At 43.0% G+C, this 18,747-nt stretch overlaps 3 protein-coding genes across 3 annotated transcripts; 1 reads left to right on the forward strand and 2 right to left on the reverse strand.

The window, feature by feature from the left end:
- The first annotated feature begins 1,869 nt into the window (after positions 1 to 1,869).
- On the forward strand, positions 1,870 to 4,760 carry LOC115749865 (protein DETOXIFICATION 27-like). The gene is made up of 8 exons (XM_030686868.2): positions 1,870 to 2,381; positions 2,518 to 3,059; positions 3,199 to 3,285; positions 3,485 to 3,541; positions 3,720 to 3,958; positions 4,086 to 4,204; positions 4,305 to 4,394; positions 4,517 to 4,760. Exons 1-8 carry the CDS (start codon positions 2,085 to 2,087, stop codon positions 4,655 to 4,657), a joined length of 1,572 nt encoding a protein of 523 aa, XP_030542728.1. The 5' UTR covers positions 1,870 to 2,084; the 3' UTR covers positions 4,658 to 4,760.
- A 2,904-nt stretch (positions 4,761 to 7,664) lies between these two features.
- LOC115749874 (putative clathrin assembly protein At4g40080) lies at positions 7,665 to 8,912 on the reverse strand. Its single transcript, XM_030686883.2, has one exon. It carries the CDS (start codon positions 8,861 to 8,863, stop codon positions 7,844 to 7,846), a length of 1,020 nt encoding a protein of 339 aa, XP_030542743.1. The 5' UTR covers positions 8,864 to 8,912; the 3' UTR covers positions 7,665 to 7,843.
- A 3,914-nt stretch (positions 8,913 to 12,826) lies between these two features.
- Positions 12,827 to 14,581, reverse strand: LOC115749902 (RING-H2 finger protein ATL11-like). Its single transcript, XM_030686925.2, is given in 3 exon segments — positions 12,827 to 13,087; positions 13,089 to 14,272; positions 14,309 to 14,581. Coding segments are annotated over 3 exon segments (1,308 nt in total). The 5' UTR covers positions 14,337 to 14,581; the 3' UTR covers positions 12,827 to 12,991.
- Between the last annotated feature and the right edge of the window lie 4,166 nt (positions 14,582 to 18,747).

The following is an 18,747-nucleotide window of genomic DNA, read 5'->3' on the forward strand; positions in this document are numbered from 1 at the left end:
GCATCGAATCGGAACAAATGCATCGTTTCCTACTTCTAAGCATCTATGCTGCGATTGTTAATCTTCCCATTGTTTTTATTCCATTGTTTCAGTGTGGGAACCTTCTCTAAATTAAGAACTCCAAGGCCTTAGAACTCAAGTGGGAATTGCCAACACGTCTACCGGTTTGATCACTTAACTTGGGCACGCCCATGATCGCCCGACGTGGCAACTCAAAGCTACGACCGTTTTGCATTGCTTCTTGGGGTTTGGTTTCGTCTGTACTTCTTCGGCTTGAAGCGTCGGTGCACTTTACTCTGTAATATTCAAAGATACGATGATTTCACTTGTTTCGGCAGGCTTTCACGTCATGCCTCGTCCGTCCGCCCGTTTATTTAAATGGTGTACTCGTATCACACGTTACTCGAACACAAATTGAATACGAACCGGACATCGCTACCATAACCGTGCGGTTATTTTTAATTTGGTAACGGCGCAAGGGCAGCCACACATCTCATTTCACGTGAAAATGGCAACCGGCATTCATAAATCATTCAGCCGAGAACGGAAACTAATTATGCTCTGAAAAGTAAGGATCTCTCTTAATTTTACCTCGAAAAAAAAAAAGAAGAAAGAGAGAGGTATCTAGCGTAGAATTTTGGTCGTTATCTGTCGATATAATTAATTCGTTTCGAGATATGGATGATTAAACCGATCTTTTCTGTTATTTTTCGAATGAATGAATTCGTCCAATGAAAGATTAATCGATGAAAGTTGTGTTATTGCAGACGTTAGAGTAAATTATTCAATTATAAATGCCAATGATCCACGAAAGGGATTGCGATATATCGGGACTCATCAAATTTGCGTATGTTTTACACTTGTTAAGGAGTTCACGTACCAAAAGGACAATATCAAAGAAACTTTCTGTATAGTAGTTTTTGGTGGCCATCAGGTATAAGATTGCAATACATCAAATTCTATGCAGACCAAAAAATCAGATATAGCTTAGAGCACATTTATTCTACAATTTCACATAGTGTGAGATTTAAATTCAATCGGAAGATTGGTGCTGGAAAAAGTAATCACGACACTAAATCGGAACACATAAGTCATTTGATAATTCTAAGCATGGCGTCCAAATTGCGATTTTTTTTCTTTCCATTGTTTTTATTCCTTGTTTCAGTGTGGCCAACCTTCTCCAAATAAAAAATTCTAAGGCATAGAATTCAAGTGAGATTCTCAATTTTCCTGAGGAAAACGAGCGAAAGCTTTTTTTACTCATTTTTTGGGAGATTTCTATCCCGATCTAATTTAAATTTGAAGTTTTTTTGCGTGTATATTTTTGAGATTTCGCTCTGCTCGGGATTCGTTGGTGAATAAGTCCAATTTCAACAGAGATCAGAAGAGAATCGTGAAGATTTATCTTTTATAGGTGTCAAATATGTGCTCGTTCAACTTTTTTTTCTTTGCTCAGTAATGGTGTAGAAGATGCCAAATCTAGGCGCGCATTGCTGAAAGGTAAAGCCATAGTAACAAATGGAGATCTTGGTGTGTGTTCTCATTAACAAAAACGAACTTGATGATCCACTGCTGATTTTGGTGTGAAGAATTTATTGATGTGCTATTTGAGCGTGTGATTCATAATCTTGTTCTGATGATTTCTTTGTTATTTAGAACTTGTTTTGTCTTGAAATTGTTTGGGATTTATTTTGATTTGCAGTTGATGTGAGATGTTTTTACCATGTATTCGGAGAGAGGGAATGGAATGTTATTTTGAAAAAAAACAAAAATCTCCCGGTTTCCTTGGGACATCATGTGGCGGAGACAGCATCGTTCCTTCTCTCGGAACAACGGTGCCGTCACCTTTGCAAATTTCGTCATTGGGAACGAGACATCAGAAAGTATTCAATTTGAACTAAGCTTCGTGTTTTCGACCAAAACATGTGGGAAGGAGTTGACCAACCTTTCGCTCTTAGTGATGAGCATTGATTACGGCCTTCCTCTTCCTCCATATAAATTCCGTGACCTACCTCTCTCTCTCTCTCTCTCTCTCTCTCTCTCTCTCTCTCTCTCTTGCTGTGTGCAAGCATCGTCGCTCAGAAATGGGAAGCATCGACAGTGAGCGAGAGGGCATGAGCTCCAGCCAACCCTTGCTGCCGGAATCGTCCCCGAAGAGCAAGGACCGGGAGGAGGAGGACGACAGCAGGGACCTCAAGACCAGGGTCTGGATCGAAACCAAGAAGCTATGGCAGATCGTCGGCCCCGCCATCTTCAGCCGCGTCTCCTCCTACTCCATGAACATCATCAGTCAGGCCTTCGCCGGCCACCTCGGCGAGGTCGAGCTCGCCGCCTTCTCCATCGCCAACACCGTCATCGTCGGCTTCAATTTCGGCCTCCTGGTAACCAAGCTACTACTCCTGAGATCGTTTTTTTTTGGCTAATGTGGATGTTCTGGCATGTGTCTTAAGGGTATGGAACGGATGAAATAATAAGTGATTAATTTTGTTACTAAAAATTCTGTGCGGCGAAACGCAGCTCGGGATGGGGAGCGCGCTGGAGACGCTGTGCGGGCAGGCCTTCGGGGCGAAACGGTACCGCATGCTCGGCATCTACATGCAGCGATCGTGGATCGTCCTCTTCTGCTGCTGCTTCGTGCTGCTCCCCGTCTACGTGTTCGCCGCGCCTCTCATGAGGCTACTCGGCCAGCCCGACGACGTGGCGGAGATGACGGGGGTGGCAGCGGCGTGGATGATCCCGCTCCACTTCAGCTTCGCCTTCCAGTTCCCGCTCCAGCGGTTCCTCCAGTGCCAGCTCAAGAACCCGGTGATCGCGTGGGTCTCCCTCGCCGCCCTCATCTTCAACGTGCTCTTCAGCTGGCTCGCGGTCTACGTGTTCGGGTTCGGGATCGTGGGGCTGTCGGTGGTGCTCGACATCTCGTGGTGGATCCTGGTCCTCGGGCTGTTCGGGTACACCGCCTGCGGGGGGTGCCCGTTGACTTGGTCGGGTTTCTCGACGGAGGCCTTCTCGGGGCTCTGGGAATTCCTCAAGCTCTCGGCGGCGTCCGGGGTCATGCTCTGGTGAGAGTTCGTGTTCGTTTTTTTCTCTCGTGTTTCGAACTCTGTTTTGTCGTTTGTTCCATTTCACGACGTCCTAATCTTAAACTTTGCTTCTAAGTGATTTTGTTAACTGGGGTTTTGGTTCTGTTTGATCGAGAAGCTTGGAAAACTGGTACTATCGAATTCTGATACTCCTTACCGGATACCTACAAGATGCGACGGTCGCGGTGGATGCTTTGTCAATCTGGTACGTCTCATTTTATTCTAGACATGGTATTGAGCTGAAAAACAGGCATTCCATCTTCGAAATGGTGATTTTAAGGAAATCGAAATTCATTTTCTACCTGCGGACATGTTATGGTCTGCTTTCGATCGTCCGAGACATCTCGAGAAAAAGGAAAGTTGCTTTTGGATTCGCTTGGCTTATTTTGGTCCACGTGTTGCAGCATGAGCATTAATGGCTGGGAGATGATGATCCCACTTGCGTTCTTCGCCGCAACCGGGTACACCTCTCTCCCTCTCTCTGCCCTACTTCTGAGCTCGACCTAACAGTCAAACTTCAAGACTATAGCCGGAGAAAGCGTCTTCCCCTCGTAGCTTGACCAGCCAGTAGCCATCGAATGAAGTATTCGCTTGGTTCCACGGGGTCGTTTTCCCCTAACCTCAGTTAAAATTTCGCAGGGTTCGGGTGGCGAACGAGCTGGGCGCTGGGAACGGCCAGGGCGCCAAGTTCGCGACCAAGGTTTCCGTGGCTCAGTCGACTATAATCGGCATCGTCTTCTTCGCTCTGATCATGATATTTCACGACAAGTTTGCGTACATATTCACGTCGAGCGAGGACGTCCTCGAAGAGGTCGACCAACTCTCCCTCCTCTTAGGAGTCACGATCCTCCTTAACAGTGTCCAACCGATCCTGTCAGGTGCTGTTCCTAAAAAAGCTCACATTAGTGGGTGCACATAGAGTCCGATACTCGTGTGGATCTTAAGATAAAACGGGCTTGTGTTGAACTCGAATCTAACAGCATAGTCTTGCTTAATTCATGACAGGAGTAGCAGTAGGATCGGGATGGCAAGCGTACGTCGCGTACATAAATCTAGGGTGCTACTACGTTGTCGGGCTCCCGCTCGGATTACTTTTGGGATGGTGGGCTGGTTGGGGTGTCATGGTACATTCTTCACCTAATTTACGTGTCATTGGAATCGGTGTACGACGATTCACAACATTTTTTTTCGGAAGATCTAATGATTTGTGTACGCATTTTTCAGGGCATGTGGGGTGGTATGATATTTGGTGGCACCTTGATCCAGACAGTGATCTTGGCGATCGTAACAATACGCTCGGATTGGGATAAGGAGGTATATCTACAGGATTATAAATATATGTTTGTTGACATGCTCTCTCTCTTTCTCTCTCTCTCTCTCTCTCTCTCACGAAGCAACAATTTCATTGAAAATGTCGTGACGATGGTTTCATTCAGGCTAAGAAAGCTGCCGAACGGGTGAACAAGTACTCAACCTGGAAGCCCGAAATCGACGAACCAAAGGACAGCGCCGATGGAGATAGCCGCGGCGGCTACACCCGCTCGCAGGAGTCTATTGTCGGGCAGCTGAAGCCTTGAGCAGCTGTCCAAGTCCACATTGTAGTTAGCCTCCATGGTAGGAGCAAGCGAGCAACATGGTCAAGCAACAACTCCATGACAGAACATGGGAAGGAACATTTTGGTCCCAAATTTTGCGCAACTCGTCACTAGCGCCCGTCATTTTCTTTTTCTTTTTCTTTTTCCTTTTCCTTCTACCTCGCCGGTCGCTGGGCCACAGGCCAGAGGACGTGCCTCTCCGGCCCGTGCCTTTGGCCGGTCACTGAATGTCATTGAGGCCTGGCGACCGGTTGAGGAAAAAAAAAGAGAAAATATAATGAAATAAAAAATAAAAAATCGAGAGGAGTAATTTCGAAAAGTATTTTCTTCTCTTCGGATTGGGGATTTGATTTTTCTGATTTTATACATTAATATTTTCGTTAATCAAAAAGTATTTTCGGTTGACTTATTATTTTTGACGAATCAAAAGGACGAAAGTTTGGAAAATGAATTTTAAAAAAGCACTTTCACTTGAAAAAAAAAAAAAACACCATTAATATCAAGAGCAACGACAGACGGCGGTAATGGGGAGGGTCGTTGCCGTAATGATGACTCAACCTAGGTCATGATGTTCCTTTTGATTTCAATGATTTTCAAGTGGTCATACATTCAAATTCACGATAGGAAACTTGTCCCAAAAAGTTTCATACCGACAACGCTCTTGCCAATTTGATTGACAATTTGGCCAATTGCATATTATTGACTAGAAATCGCTGCGTGGATGTCATTCGTCCTATAAGACACAATCAATATTAAAGTGGATAATTTTTTAAAATTTTCTTAAATGGAGTTTATTTTATTTTTATTTTTTTCTTTTCTTTTTCGTCGGTAACCTCACCGGCACAATTGAAAAAGAAAACAAAAAGACAAAAAAGAAAAGAGAAAGATAATTAAAAAAAACTAAAAATCAATTAAAATTTTTAATCGTCCACATCAATGGAAATAGTGTCACATGGACGACATGCGTCCACGTCAGCAATTCTCGATCAATAGAGCTTAATTGACAAATCGTCAAAAGGTTCAGAAATAAATCGGTCAAATTAAAATGTTTATAACTAAATTGGCCCAAATACAATAAGTTAAGGACATTCTCGATAATTTTCTCCCGATTATGTCGATAGTGACTTTACATTTGGTCCCAAACGAAGCATCACCTCTAGTGACATGGAAATCGTAGCTCGATAGAGATGTAGTCCGATCAAATCAAGCCCACAATAATTGCAAGAAAATCATAAAACGGATCCTTTAGGATGTCCTTCTTGGCTCCCTCTTGACGGAGCCTCTCCAATGATTTTTCTCGTACGGGGCCAAACCCCCCTCCAAAATCACTTTTCATGAGCGCTGAGGTAGAGTGCCAACCAATCTTTTTGTCCTTGTTTCGATGTTTTATCCGAATAGGTCTCCGAGCGTCTGTCTGTGCTCACAAAACCTACCGGTCAAATGTAAATTATTCAATTGACCCAAAAAAAAAATGTAATTATTCAAAAGTTGACATTATAAAAGAAAATATATATTTATATATATAATTAGAACGATAATACAGATTTGTATTTGTATATATATACATATAATCACCATCCGCTAGGGGTGCGCATGATAACACTTCTAAAAGTGAATTTATGCTCTGGAAGTGCTTATGGAGCAGAAATTCGTTTGGTAATGTAACTTCCGAAGCAGAAATCAATTTGGTTTTTTTTTTCTCCTTTTTTTTATGAATGGAGAAAGGAATTTTATATTTTATGTTTTATGGTACGTGTTTGAACTTTATTGTTTATAATTGTATGTGGCTACGTATTTGAACTTTTCATTGTTTATAGTTGTACGTGACCACGTGTTTGGCGAATAGGGATTTATGATGATCATCTTTTACTTATATTATTTTGTCGTACAAAATGAAATAAAAAAAAACCAAAAAAATAGGTTCTTGGCTAGACTTTGAAACCAAACCGGAAAAATATGGTATACTCTAGAATAGGTTCCAAAAAATAGGATGGGTTCCAAGTTCCAAAAAATGAGAACCGATTATAATAGAGTAGGCTCTACATTCCAGGTCCGGAATCTATCCATCCGGGAACCGATCACCCCTAATTATGTACTCGTGTAACTTAGTAGTTAAATTAGATTCTATTGAGGATTGAGAGTAAGTTTTTTATTTGCCTAAAAGATTTATGTTACCTTTTTATTATAAGCTATCATGCTCTAAACTTTTTGTGCATATATATATATATATATGTATATGTATGTATGTATGTATGTATGTTCAGAACTTTCTCTGTTCTTCCCCAAATTTTCGCGTCTTCTATGTTCATGAAAGCGTAATGAGTGACATAGGGTACTCTTTTCTGACTTTAGCGTTGTTTGGGGGGGTAATAATTCAAAACGACGAGACAAAGTTAATCGATAATTAATCACTACAGTAAGTACTCGTTATGAGTTATCCTTGAAAAACACTCGTGATGAATCATTACCCAACGATCAAATCATTCAACGACAACCACCACGATGATCTCTCGTCGCTAACCACCTGTCAATCAGCATTGCATCCAAAAGGAATCCTAACTCAGCTCCCTAGTCCCTCCCATCGCTCTTGGCTGCCGCCATCGTCAGGCGCTCTACCTGCCTTCACCTCCGGTGAAACCATCATCGGTGTCCAAACCATCACGAACGCGGCCGCTGCTGCTGCCGCCTCTGTCCCTCTACTACATAATAAACTCCATTGAAAACAGAAAACATTACTCAGGACCTCAAAACCATAGAGTGAGAACGGAGGATTTGAGGGAGGTCAAAAGTGACCGGTGACTCAATTAGCTTTCCCATTCGCCGGATTCATCAAACGAAGGCGCGATTTTCTCGCCGACGAAGCAGGAAGGTGCATTGGGAGCCATTCAAACTCCCATTCGAGTGAAATCCGCAGGGAGTAATTCGGCTTAAGTTACCATTTTTTCCCTCAAATCTATAGATGAAGTGGATTCCGTGGAAGAAGACTTCGTCAATAACAGCATTTTGACAAATTTACTTTAATCTCCGCATCTTTTTTCCTTTCCAGGGACGGAGAACAAAGAGAGGAGGAACAAATCTCAACCGACATCATTCACATTCGAGACAAACCAACTAAAAGAGGGGCGAGACTCGACCCAACTCGTACAGATCTGACCCGATCGTAACGCATCACCAAACAGTCGTCAAAGCATTAGAGGGAAACCTGTCCTGCCGTGGCTGCCAAGCACCGCCGGGGACGACCATCAAACCCCGGTCGCTCCCTCGTATGAGACCACAAATCTTCTTCTCCGTCTGCGCGATCAAGTCCCACAACCCGTCGCGGTTCGCCTTGTTCGCAAACAGCGAAATCAGCTTCGCTCTGTAATCTTCAATTCGCCCCAACGCGATCAGCAGCCGAGTCAAATGGCCGAGACTCAAGCTCCCTAATCTCTCGTCGCCACCCAATTCCTCCACTCTCGAGAACACTTCGCGCCGGATCATCCGATAATCTTGACACACCGATCGCACGACCCCATGTACCAGATCGTGCTTCTGAAGATGCAACGACTCTGGGACGTCGCTCACTTGCTCGAGACAGCTCACGAGGACTTCGAGCTCTCGTATCAAGTCCGAGCTCGTGGCTGCTCGAATCTTCTCTCGTTTGTATTCGCTTTTCACTTGAGAACGTGAAGATGGAGACAAAGAAGAAGAAGAAGAAAGAACGTAGCCCAGAGCGCGAGAAGCAGTGAGGCTCTGCTCGAGTGACGCCGCGTACCATCTCACCCAGGACGAGTACTCCTTCGCCTCCCTGTCGAAGCCGTCATTGAATTTCAACAGGTTGAGGAATCCCTTCCCCTCGAAGGAAAAGGAATAGAGGCAGAGGTTCCGGTCGTGGGAGCTTCTGTGGATCATTATGCTGTGGAGCGCGAAGAGGCATTTGAGCGCGACGAAGGCGTTCCGCGTGCGGCGGAGGCGGCCTGTCAGGTACCGGACGCACGCGGACGCGGTGATGTCGGATCCCAGGCCGAGGGAGAGGAGGGCGGCGACGCGGTGCTCCGCAGGGGCGGCGGCGGACTTGTGGGTGGTGGCGCGGATGACGGTGGAGCGCGCGGCGGATACGGCGGGCTTCGTGGAGAGGGACGCTCTGACGAGCGATCCTCTGTCCTTCATAGCGCCTACGATGTCTCTGAGCTTCTTCCGCTGCCCCATCGTTGCTCCGTCGACAATGAACTCGATGATGAAAGAGAGAGAGAGAGTCTGAGAGTGTGTGAATGTAGGAGGGAGAGAGAAGAGGAGAATTGCCCTTTCGAAGTGCCAAAACGTGGATTTAGACTATTTACACAGCGCGTTTTTCCAGTTAATCACGTATTGTTTTCGATATTAAAGGAATTATCATGATCAAATAAATGGAAACTACATATACGATTTGACACCTTCCCATAAACAAACAAGATAATATATCGTGCGCCGATGGTGTATCTTATATAAATTAATTGAAAATTGCATGTACCTTAGCACCCGAACCTTTTTCGTGTAAATAATTTAAAGGTCCGCGGAGGAATGGAAGGAAGAAAAGGTCAAGTTAATAGACTTAGGTGCGTAATTAGCGCGTTGGATAGTTGAAAATGACGGGTTGTGAATGACGGAAGCTTCCAGCTTTCAGACGTTCATGCGCCCGCCGGAGAAAGACGTGCCCGAGAAGAAAATCCATGAAGGAGGCGAAGGGGAAAGCGCAGAGAAGCCGCCACTCGCCGGGCACGACTTCATCTTCCGTCTCGCCTTCAGTTAATTAACGAAAATCTGACCTTCGTGACCTTCAGCTTTATTTTATGATAACTTCATTAATTGGCGGAACACATCGTTTTTTTTTTTTTTTAAAGGGCATTTCGTAATTACTGCCGTGAGTCAACTCGCCCACATATTTGATAGTCATTGGACGGTTTATTACTAGTGGAGTTAAGACTTCTTACAAGATCACAGTTTGATGCCCTTCGGTTATGTTCGACAGTCAGGACAAAATTCATCATATTTTGTGTCCGGTGCCTGTGTGTCGGATAATAGAGGGATATAATCCGAATAAAATTATCCTTTGAGGAAGAAGGTGGGATAAAATTAGATATGATTTCTCATAACCATAACATAAAATTTGTTTTTCCTTGAGTGACATGCTTCTTAAATTAATAAAATTAAAATATACCTAGATATAAATAATATTTAAATTTTTAAAAATATTCAAAATAACGAAAACATAAATAAAACATTTCATCCTTATTTATTCATATTTTATTTGGGTACTCAATTTTTTTTTTCTATATTTTAATATAAGTCCATTATTTTAATATGTGTATTTGTTGCATGCTTTAGATATTTTGTATTTCAGGTAAATTAGTATAGTTTGCTATTTAATAAGATTTTATTAGAGAATGATGGAAGGGAAAAAGGAACTAAAACTTAAGAGAGAGGAAAAAATAATGGAAAGTAAGCAAATGAAAATAAAGTAGGTAAGAGTATCGTAAGAGATTCTTACCATCTTCGTTTATGTAATTTTTAAGTTCATTTATATTGACATGCCGTTTATACCAAATAATGAACATGATAACATGTGCAAATGTCCGACTTTATTATTATTGTTATTCATCAAACAGTAGATAGGTTGTAGCAAAATCCTTGGATTTTATATCCTAGCCTATCTAATCCTACGCCGACTAAAAATTCAAATGATTGGACGTAGCCTTGACGTACATACTTGTATTGTTAATAAGTAAAATCGAGTTGTATATTTTCTCACAAACCATTTTTATTCTTTCTTTCTTACAAAAGATCCTTAATAATCGTGCATGCGCCTTAACATCGGATACTGCGTGCTAGAGTCAACCAGTGTACTACTCACAGCCAAGGAGAGTCCAGACCATGGGATACTTTGAACTGGGCGATCGGCCAGGACCGTGACAAGGACAGAAGGGGAGACCTTTTGTTGTAATTATGGGTGTTAATTGCTCAATATTAGTGACACGTTATTTCATTCACATGTCCCTTTGATTCACTTGGCTTTTCATTCTGTCGCAGTTACTAACTAATAGGACCGTAACCGACATGACTCTTGAGTTCATGTCCTTTCAGTTTTATACTCCTGTATTCCTTGTCGATAAATAGATGTGCTTTCATAGTTCAAGAAGAAGAACTAAGAAGATAATTTCTCAAGATACTCCTCTAGTTTTTGTTGAAGTCGTCATCTGACATGCCGATTTCAAGAAGTGTTCAATAGTGTCCTATTTGCATAGTGCTAATTCAAATGGGTTTGAGGTTGGGATAGCTACGCATCACCTCTTGTGTTGAAGTTGCCGATTATATGGTGAAGTTATCGATTCAAAGGCAAGCTATCGATTGTCAATTCATGATTGTCGAACGACTACCGAGATATCAATATACAAGTTTATTATCAACTTCAAGAATTCTAATCATCCTCTAATGTGTCAATTTCAAGAAGTGTTCAATACTGTCCTATTTGCACAGTGCTAATTCAAACAAGTTCGACGTTGGGATAGCCATACCTCACTTCTTGTGTTGAAGTTGGTGAAGTTATCGATTCAAACGCAAGTTGTCGATTGTTAATTCATGATTGGCGATCGACTACCGAGATATCAATATACAAGTTTATCGTCAACTTCAAGAATTCTGATCGACTACCCAATAACTGGAATTTTATTCCAATCAAGTAAGTCTGTATTTGAATTGCAATTCAGCATTTTCATTTGTAAAGATTATACATTGGATTGGTCGTTCTTAAATATTGTTATCGCCTTGTCCATGTGATTATTTTCTAATTATCGACTGCTAATAAGCTATCTTTATTCGTGTCATATTTTTACCAATCCAGATAACGGTATCTAAAAAAAGTTTCTCCTGTTCAGAGATGAGAGAATGAGAAAATGGAGCATGTTCACTAAAAAAAGAAACGTCTCTCCTGCATAGGCCTTTGCCGGTTGGGCTTAGACACCGTTTGTCCACGGGTCGGGCCATTTGCAAGAAGGCTTTTGATGAATGGAGCCTAAGCCGATAGAGCGATCAGGTGAGGAATGTGGGCTGGGCCTTTTGTTGTTGGGCCTTTACAATTCAGTCTACAACTTTGTTACACTCTCTCCTGCCTTGAGCTGACTTCAAATTTGCTTCCCGTCCAACTTGATCTCTGCACCAATTAACATAATTACCAGTTAGAATCTATGTTACACAAATTCTCTCCTGACGTCTCCGTGTCGTGTTGTGTCGTGTCGTGTCGGACACTCTTCAACACTCTTCGATATACGATCGACATATGATCGGCGCTCCAGACAAGCCAATAACACGAGAGCCCAGCATCCAAACACGCCATTTCAACACGCATGGAGTCAATTTTATTTTGACATGCACGGAGTTAATTTTAAGCATTCTCAATACATTATGAGTCAAAATATAAATCTATAATAAATATATTTAAGTAAGTCATATATACTGCCACCCCAAAATTAGCATACCCAATCGGCCCTAAAAAAATCTAATCGTGAATTCCTAATAGAAGAAAAAGAAGAAACTCACCGCTGATATTTTTAAATATGCATGTATATATAAAAATATATATATTTAATATATAACGTGTCCCAACGTATTGAATTTTTTTTATTTTCTAAGAAACTACGTGTCGTGTCTTGTGTCGCATATCGTATCGATGCAGCATAGGTTCCAATCGATCTAACTTCAGCTCAAAACGCAAGTTAGATCTTCCTCCGAAGTGGTCTAGGGTTTGAAGTTACTGCAAACGCCTCCGCTTGCATGAGCACAGACGGGCAGTAGCGCCTTCGCTCATGCCATGAGCAAAAAGATCCGCCAACGTTCATTTCGAGGATGCCGGGATATGGTCGTCTCCATTACTGAGGTGAGTCCGAGAAATTGAAGGAACGAACACCGGAAGGGTGGATTCCACTCATCTCTTTAAGTAACATGATCTTCGTAAATGAAATGGCGGCAGCAGCACCGGCCAATTTCAACCGACGACATTTTAATATAAAGATAAACAAGCTAATCAGGTTGGCTGTTTTTGTCTTGTAACCATCACATCAACCTCAGATTGTTCAGACTTTCGATTAAGAATGGAATTGTTTCTAAAGAAAATTGTCGTACGTGTCTTGATCAACGAGCAATCAAAATTCAGAACAAACCATTGCGTTTCTCTCCCCTTATCCTATCGCAAAACCACGTTCGATGACTTTGTACAAAGACCCACTTGTTTTTCCCACGCAAACAAAATTAACTGGGGAAAAAAAGAAGAAGACAAAATTAACCAAAAAACTATGCACACAAAAATCAAACCTCCCCAGGTCCAAGTCTCCCGTCTAAGTTTTGACTACTCGGCCGCCGAAGACAATCGGTCGGCCTCTCACCCGCCTCCACGTCCCTCCCCCACGAGCCATGTATCGAACGGCGGCGACTTATCCGACTTCGGAGAGCTCCTCAGCGGGTTCGTATCCAACTCGACCCCGCTGCCACCGGCTTGCCTCGCCGCGGCCCTTGTTGAGCCGGTTCTGGAGATGAACGGCGGAGTCGTGGAGAGCGCCCACCTGCCCGACCGGCTTTCGCGGTCGAACCGCTCGAAGATCGACGGATCCCTCTCACCGGGCTGGCGGCTCCCGCTCCGGTAACCGGTCCTCGAGCTGCTCGCCCGCGGGAACGCCACGCAGCTCCTCGCCCTGTCCAGCCTCGCGTCGTTGATGATCCGGCTCCGCACGTCCTCGGGCAGCCTCAGGGTGAAACGCTCGCAGTCGTCACCCGGTCGGACGAGCGACAGCAAGTGGCCCGTGGAGTGCGACCGCGGGAAAAGGAACATCCTCTTGAGGCGCATCCCGGTGGACCTCGACCTAAGTGGCACGCCTTCGTTGGCTGTCAGATCCGCGTCCCGCCTTGGCGATGTCTTGGCTCCTTCACTTGTCGCTTGCGGCTCATCGTGGTGGGGATGGACATGGACGCTGACATGATCCTGCGGACCGCTGGCGTCGGGTGCCTGGTCCAGGTGGGGTAGCTGCAAGGTCGGAGAGAGGGTCTCGCCGGGTTTGGGCATGAGGTCGGCCCGGCAGACGGGACACGTGGTGTGCGACGACAGCCACGAGTCGATGCAGTCGGTGTGGAACGCGTGGCTGCACTTGGGGATCAGGCGGAGCGTCTCGTGGTCCTCGAACTCGTTCAGGCAAACCGCGCACTCCAGCGACCCTTTCCCAATCTTGAGCCCCTTCACCGACGAGTACAGGAACGTGGGGAAGGCGTCGATGACCGAGGCATCGAGCCCACGCGCCGCCCGCAGCGACCGCCGCCCGAACGCGTAGGGACCGGAGGGCTCGCCGCCCTCCCCGCCGCGGTAGCGCCTGTCGGCGCACTGGCGGATGTAGACGGAGAAGAAGCCCATAAGGAAGAAGGCGCTGACCAGGACCACCATGATTATGGCCATGGAGGGGTTGAACCTCTGGCCGTACGTGTACGGGTCGGCCGGCTGGGGAGCTCCGGCCGTCGTGGTCTGTGCGGTGTCGCTCTGGGAAGCGGCGTGAACTGGCAGGAGCAAGAGAAGAAGCAGCTTGAGCACACTAGGGAGGCCATGAGTGGATCCTATGCAAATCCAAAGGCTGTGATGCAGAGTGACATGGAGTGACGGATTGGTCATGCCCAGTGATTGGCCCGTGCCTTTAGGCCCCGACGACGGCGGCGGCGATGATTTTCTTGGCCGCTTCGAAGCGAAGCAAAGGGAGGGAGAAGAAGGCTTAAATCGAACTTCTTCTCAAGTGGCCATTTCCCTCTTTTGGAAGCGCGAGAGACTGGCCCAGACTGCCACGCCGTGTATTTATGATAAGACCTCGTGGGACGATGGGCATAAGAGGGGGAAGGGAAGGAGAGGACTGGCACGCGCCTGCGACCGCACGTGGGAGTTTCATAGGAGAGATTTATCATCTCCGGAAAAAAATAAATAATTTAAAAATATTTTTCTAAAAATATCCAGAAAAAAACATTTTCAAATCCACGAAAATATTCATATATATATATATATATATAATTAGTAATAATGAAAATATTTTTTATGCCCATCCCTTTTTTTTTTATATATATACAGAATCAGCACAAAGGAAGCGAGGAAGACGAGTGGCACGTGTGCGACGGCACGTGGGCGAGAGGGTGTTAGGATTCGCCACACAATTACAACAAAATAAAACGTAAAAGTGAAAAATAAAAATCGAGAAATAATTTTATCTCGGTTCGCTCTTAAATTAGATCTACATTCAAGAGATGATTTTACTAAAAGTAACATCTCGCACCTCCCATGATATCACTCAATTGCAAATGAAAAAAACTATATATAGAATTAGCCATCCATTGATCAAAACTCAAACTATCAATGAATATGACTCAAATTATAAAAGTCCTTGACGTCCATAGGACACAGTCCTCTTAAGATCCTACCGATGCGGCTTTTTCATTTTTATTTTTTTTTATGTTAACGGGGAGTATGAACTACGTCATAATATGGGTGGGACCTGTTATAGCGGGGAGGTTTTAGTAAACAGAAAATCGAGAAAACGAAGCAAAAAATGGTGGGTGGGTCCCCACGACAAAGGCTTTAATTTGGTTTTATCAGGACTAATAGGAGCTTTTGACTTTTTGTGTAGGCGAGGGCCCACATGTAAGAACGGGCAAAACTTCTAGTTATGCAAAATAGAGTCTGGCTTCGGCCGCTAATTTGTGGGAGGCCGATTTCATGCCGAAAAGATGACGTGTCGAATGTTAGTTTAAGGTGAAACAGTCAGCAGGGCTATTAATATGTGTAAGCGCTGGGTTTGGATTAAACTAATTCCTCACGTCTTCTAGAAGGTCGGACTAGTCATCACCAAGAAATTATAATCGAGATGTTAACACTAACTTAGCACAGGATCCGAAACTGTTCCGGCGTTGGCCGGCCATTTATATGTACTATTGTGTTCAAGGCTAACATGCTCAACCAAATCACAATTTGGCTGCAATGAGTGTACACATACACGTATTAGGTTTCTCTTTGTTTTTGACGTTTTGTCGAATTGAATTTTCGAAGTTCAATCCTTGTCGCAATGCCACAAAGAGAGAGAGAGAGGAGGACGAACGACGACGAAAAAACAAAATTCTTATATAGCCGTAACGTTTCTCACATTTCTATATCGGTGTCGGGCACTGATTTCTAATTAGGTGTTTAGTTCAAGGGTTTCTAACAATATAGCCGCAAAATACTTATAAAAGTTCTTAATTTGTCGCATGAGTGAGAAATCTACTTGATTCGTAAGAGTAGATAAGCTAGGAATTTATGTGCGTAACATGAAATTTTTATCATAAGAAAAAACTCATAACTTCTTCCTTTTTTCCTAAAATCTAATTGAAGGGTTAACACGATCACCGTTGAGTAATGCGCTCTAAAATACATTGGTAACCCCGTTTCATTCAGGTTCAAGCTTCGGTGAGAAAACTCGTGATTTAACATGATATCAAAAGCGCACGTACCTTGGCCATGTGAGCGCCTCAACTAAAGCTGAGCAACCGGACAACTCCCAAAAGCAAATGGAGAAAAAGAGGGAAGCGTGTTCTACAATGGTTAATTTGCTACGGAACAGCTTTTTTATGTAAGCCAAAAATATAAAAAGGTTAATACCACGAAAAAAAATTTAAATCAATAAAAATTCACCCTAGATTAATTTTTTAATCACAAAAAATCTCAAACTGGTAAACTAGTAATAAATTTTCCCTCCATTAGGCGTCGTCAAATGACGAAGTTAAATGACACGTGACAATTGACGGGTGTCTTGGTTCGGATTTTTACTCTTCATTTTGTTAGGATGCACGTGTGAGTCGTGTTGGAGAAATCTCATATTGGAGAATTAATGTTGTGTAGAGCACTTAATATATTTAAGTTTGCTCATAACTCATTGGCTTAAACTTTTGAGTGAAAGTAGGTCAATTGGATATGTTAACGGATTGTGACTTGGGCTCCTTTTTGACAATCTCCCAAGGTAGAGGTATCGGACTTATGTTGCTCGCGTTGTGTTGTAACAGCGCGTGCCGGATGAGCGTTGAAATGCGGGGTAAATTTACACAGAATCTCTCAAGCTTGTATCGCCTTGGAGTTTTTCATGGAGAAACTAATGCGGGGTAAATGTACACGGAATCTCCCAAGTTTGTATCAGCTTTGAGTTTTTCATGGTATTGACATGATTTAACGAAAACTAATGCGGGGTAAATTTGTATAATTTTTTGTGGTTAAAAAATTACTTTTGGATAAATTTATTATAAGCATACCAATTTGGAGTTTTTTGTGATAAAAAATTTAGTTTGAGGTAAATTTGTTGTAGGTATATAGTTTGATATTATTGGTGATATTAACTCAAACGGAAAGGCAAAAACAAAAGGAGATAACACAGTGAAAAAAGAAAAACCAAGCAGAGAACCGTGTGCCTGGAATTTGACTGCGTAGGGGAATTGCGATTGCAAGGGAGGCACGGGGCACCACGGACAAAAACGGTGAGTTTGGCAGTCAAGACAAAGGGAAGTTTCCGGCGCTGGCCCCACCCCGGACCATCCAAACCGTTGACCTGAGCAAGAATCCGGACCCACACAGTAAGAATTAAGATAAGACATCAACATCATGTAAACTACACAGAATCCCACATGTTCCGCACCTTCGTTAGTTTTTTTAGGTTCATTTCACACGACGAAGGCGAGAGAGAGTTACGGCGGCCAACTAGCCGCCCAGATTAGAAAATATTTGCAAAAGACTTTTAATCACAAGGGAAAAAAAAAACTTAATCTGACTAATTTTGATGTATTTAGTCAAGTGTGCGGGGAGGCTTACATCGAGTTGATGCGGAAGCTAGATTTTGATTCCACGAGCATATGAGCCAGATTTCGTTAAGTTTGGATAGCTATGGAAGGAACCGTGTAGAACCAAATACTCGATTTTACAAAGCAACTGTTGGCGTTCCTAAATTCGAAGGCCCGAGTATAAAGCATGATGTTCCAAGATTGTTTATGTTAGGAATCGTGGACTAATCCGTATGTGAGATGGCTTGATCCGAACCTGTCATTTATGAAAGATCTTATCAGGCGCTCTCATTAGAGCAAGGTTTTGCACATGTTGTCTAAGTTATTTTGGTGAGGGGGTTTTTTTTTTTTTTTGGTATGAAGAATTAGATGGATATAATGAATACACGATTCGAGGTGCAAAGTTCCAACTTGGCACTCCATAAATTGAAGAAAAATTGGCCAGAATTGAAATAGTGGGACAAGAACAAAAACAAGAGAATTTGAGCATTATTGAGAGATTTCCGAATCCTTATCTTTTATAAGCTTGCATTGCCCATCTGAATAATTGTTCTTAACAGTTAGCAAGAGGGATAAACCCATTTGTAAACACACGAGTAGTTGTTCTATAAAAAAAAAAATAGTAGTTGTATTTAGAGCAGCGGCATTTATTTTAGTCATAGTCTTAGTTTAAGTATAACTAGTGGAATTCGGCTTAGTTAGGCTGTTAGAATCAGAAGAGAGGAGTAGGCACACCTAAATCGAACCTTTATATATCCGCCTTCATTAAAAAGAATATACTGAGATTTTCATCTGTTGCTATGGCTTTGTCTTTCAGCAATACGTGCTTAAATTTGGCGTCCTCAACATCATCGCCAAGCAAAGTATAAAGGTCGAACGAGCACATATTTCTGACACCTAAGAGAGTGAAATCCTGATGAAACTCCTCTAATCTCTTTTGAAATTGGACTTATTCACCAACAAAACCCGTGCAAATTGAAATTCAAAAAATGTACATCTAAAAAATCTCAAATCTAGACTAGATTGGGATAGAAATCTCCCCGAAATGAGAGAGAGAAGTTTTAGATCTAGATTAATCGGAAGAAAAAAGCTTCCAAACGGGAGGGAAGTAAGAAAAAGAAATAGAGAACCAAAACAGCCTAAGAGAAAGGGAAGGCGGATTGCCAATATAATGTTCCCAAATAATTTTGGCTGTAAATAACTAACGTAGACGTCGGCCGTACTACATGGCAATTTTTACA

The sequence above is a fragment of the Rhodamnia argentea genome, chromosome 2 (assembly GCF_020921035.1).
Source record: "Rhodamnia argentea isolate NSW1041297 chromosome 2, ASM2092103v1, whole genome shotgun sequence".
Classification (NCBI taxonomy): Eukaryota; Viridiplantae; Streptophyta; class Magnoliopsida; order Myrtales; family Myrtaceae; genus Rhodamnia; species Rhodamnia argentea.

Bases quoted from the DNA above. Each gene is read 5' to 3' on its own strand.
- LOC115749874 (XM_030686883.2), bottom strand. From the start codon at position 8,863: ATGGGGCAGCGGAAGAAGCTCAGAGACATCGTAGGCGCTATGAAGGAC.
- LOC115749865 (XM_030686868.2), top strand. From the start codon at position 2,085: ATGGGAAGCATCGACAGTGAGCGAGAGGGCATGAGCTCCAGCCAACCC. The intron at 3,959-4,085 runs GTGCTGTTCCTA...AATTCATGACAG, and splicing joins TGTCCAACCGATCCTGTCAG to GAGTAGCAGTAGGATCGGGA. The intron at 4,205-4,304 runs GTACATTCTTCA...CGCATTTTTCAG, and splicing joins GGGCTGGTTGGGGTGTCATG to GGCATGTGGGGTGGTATGAT.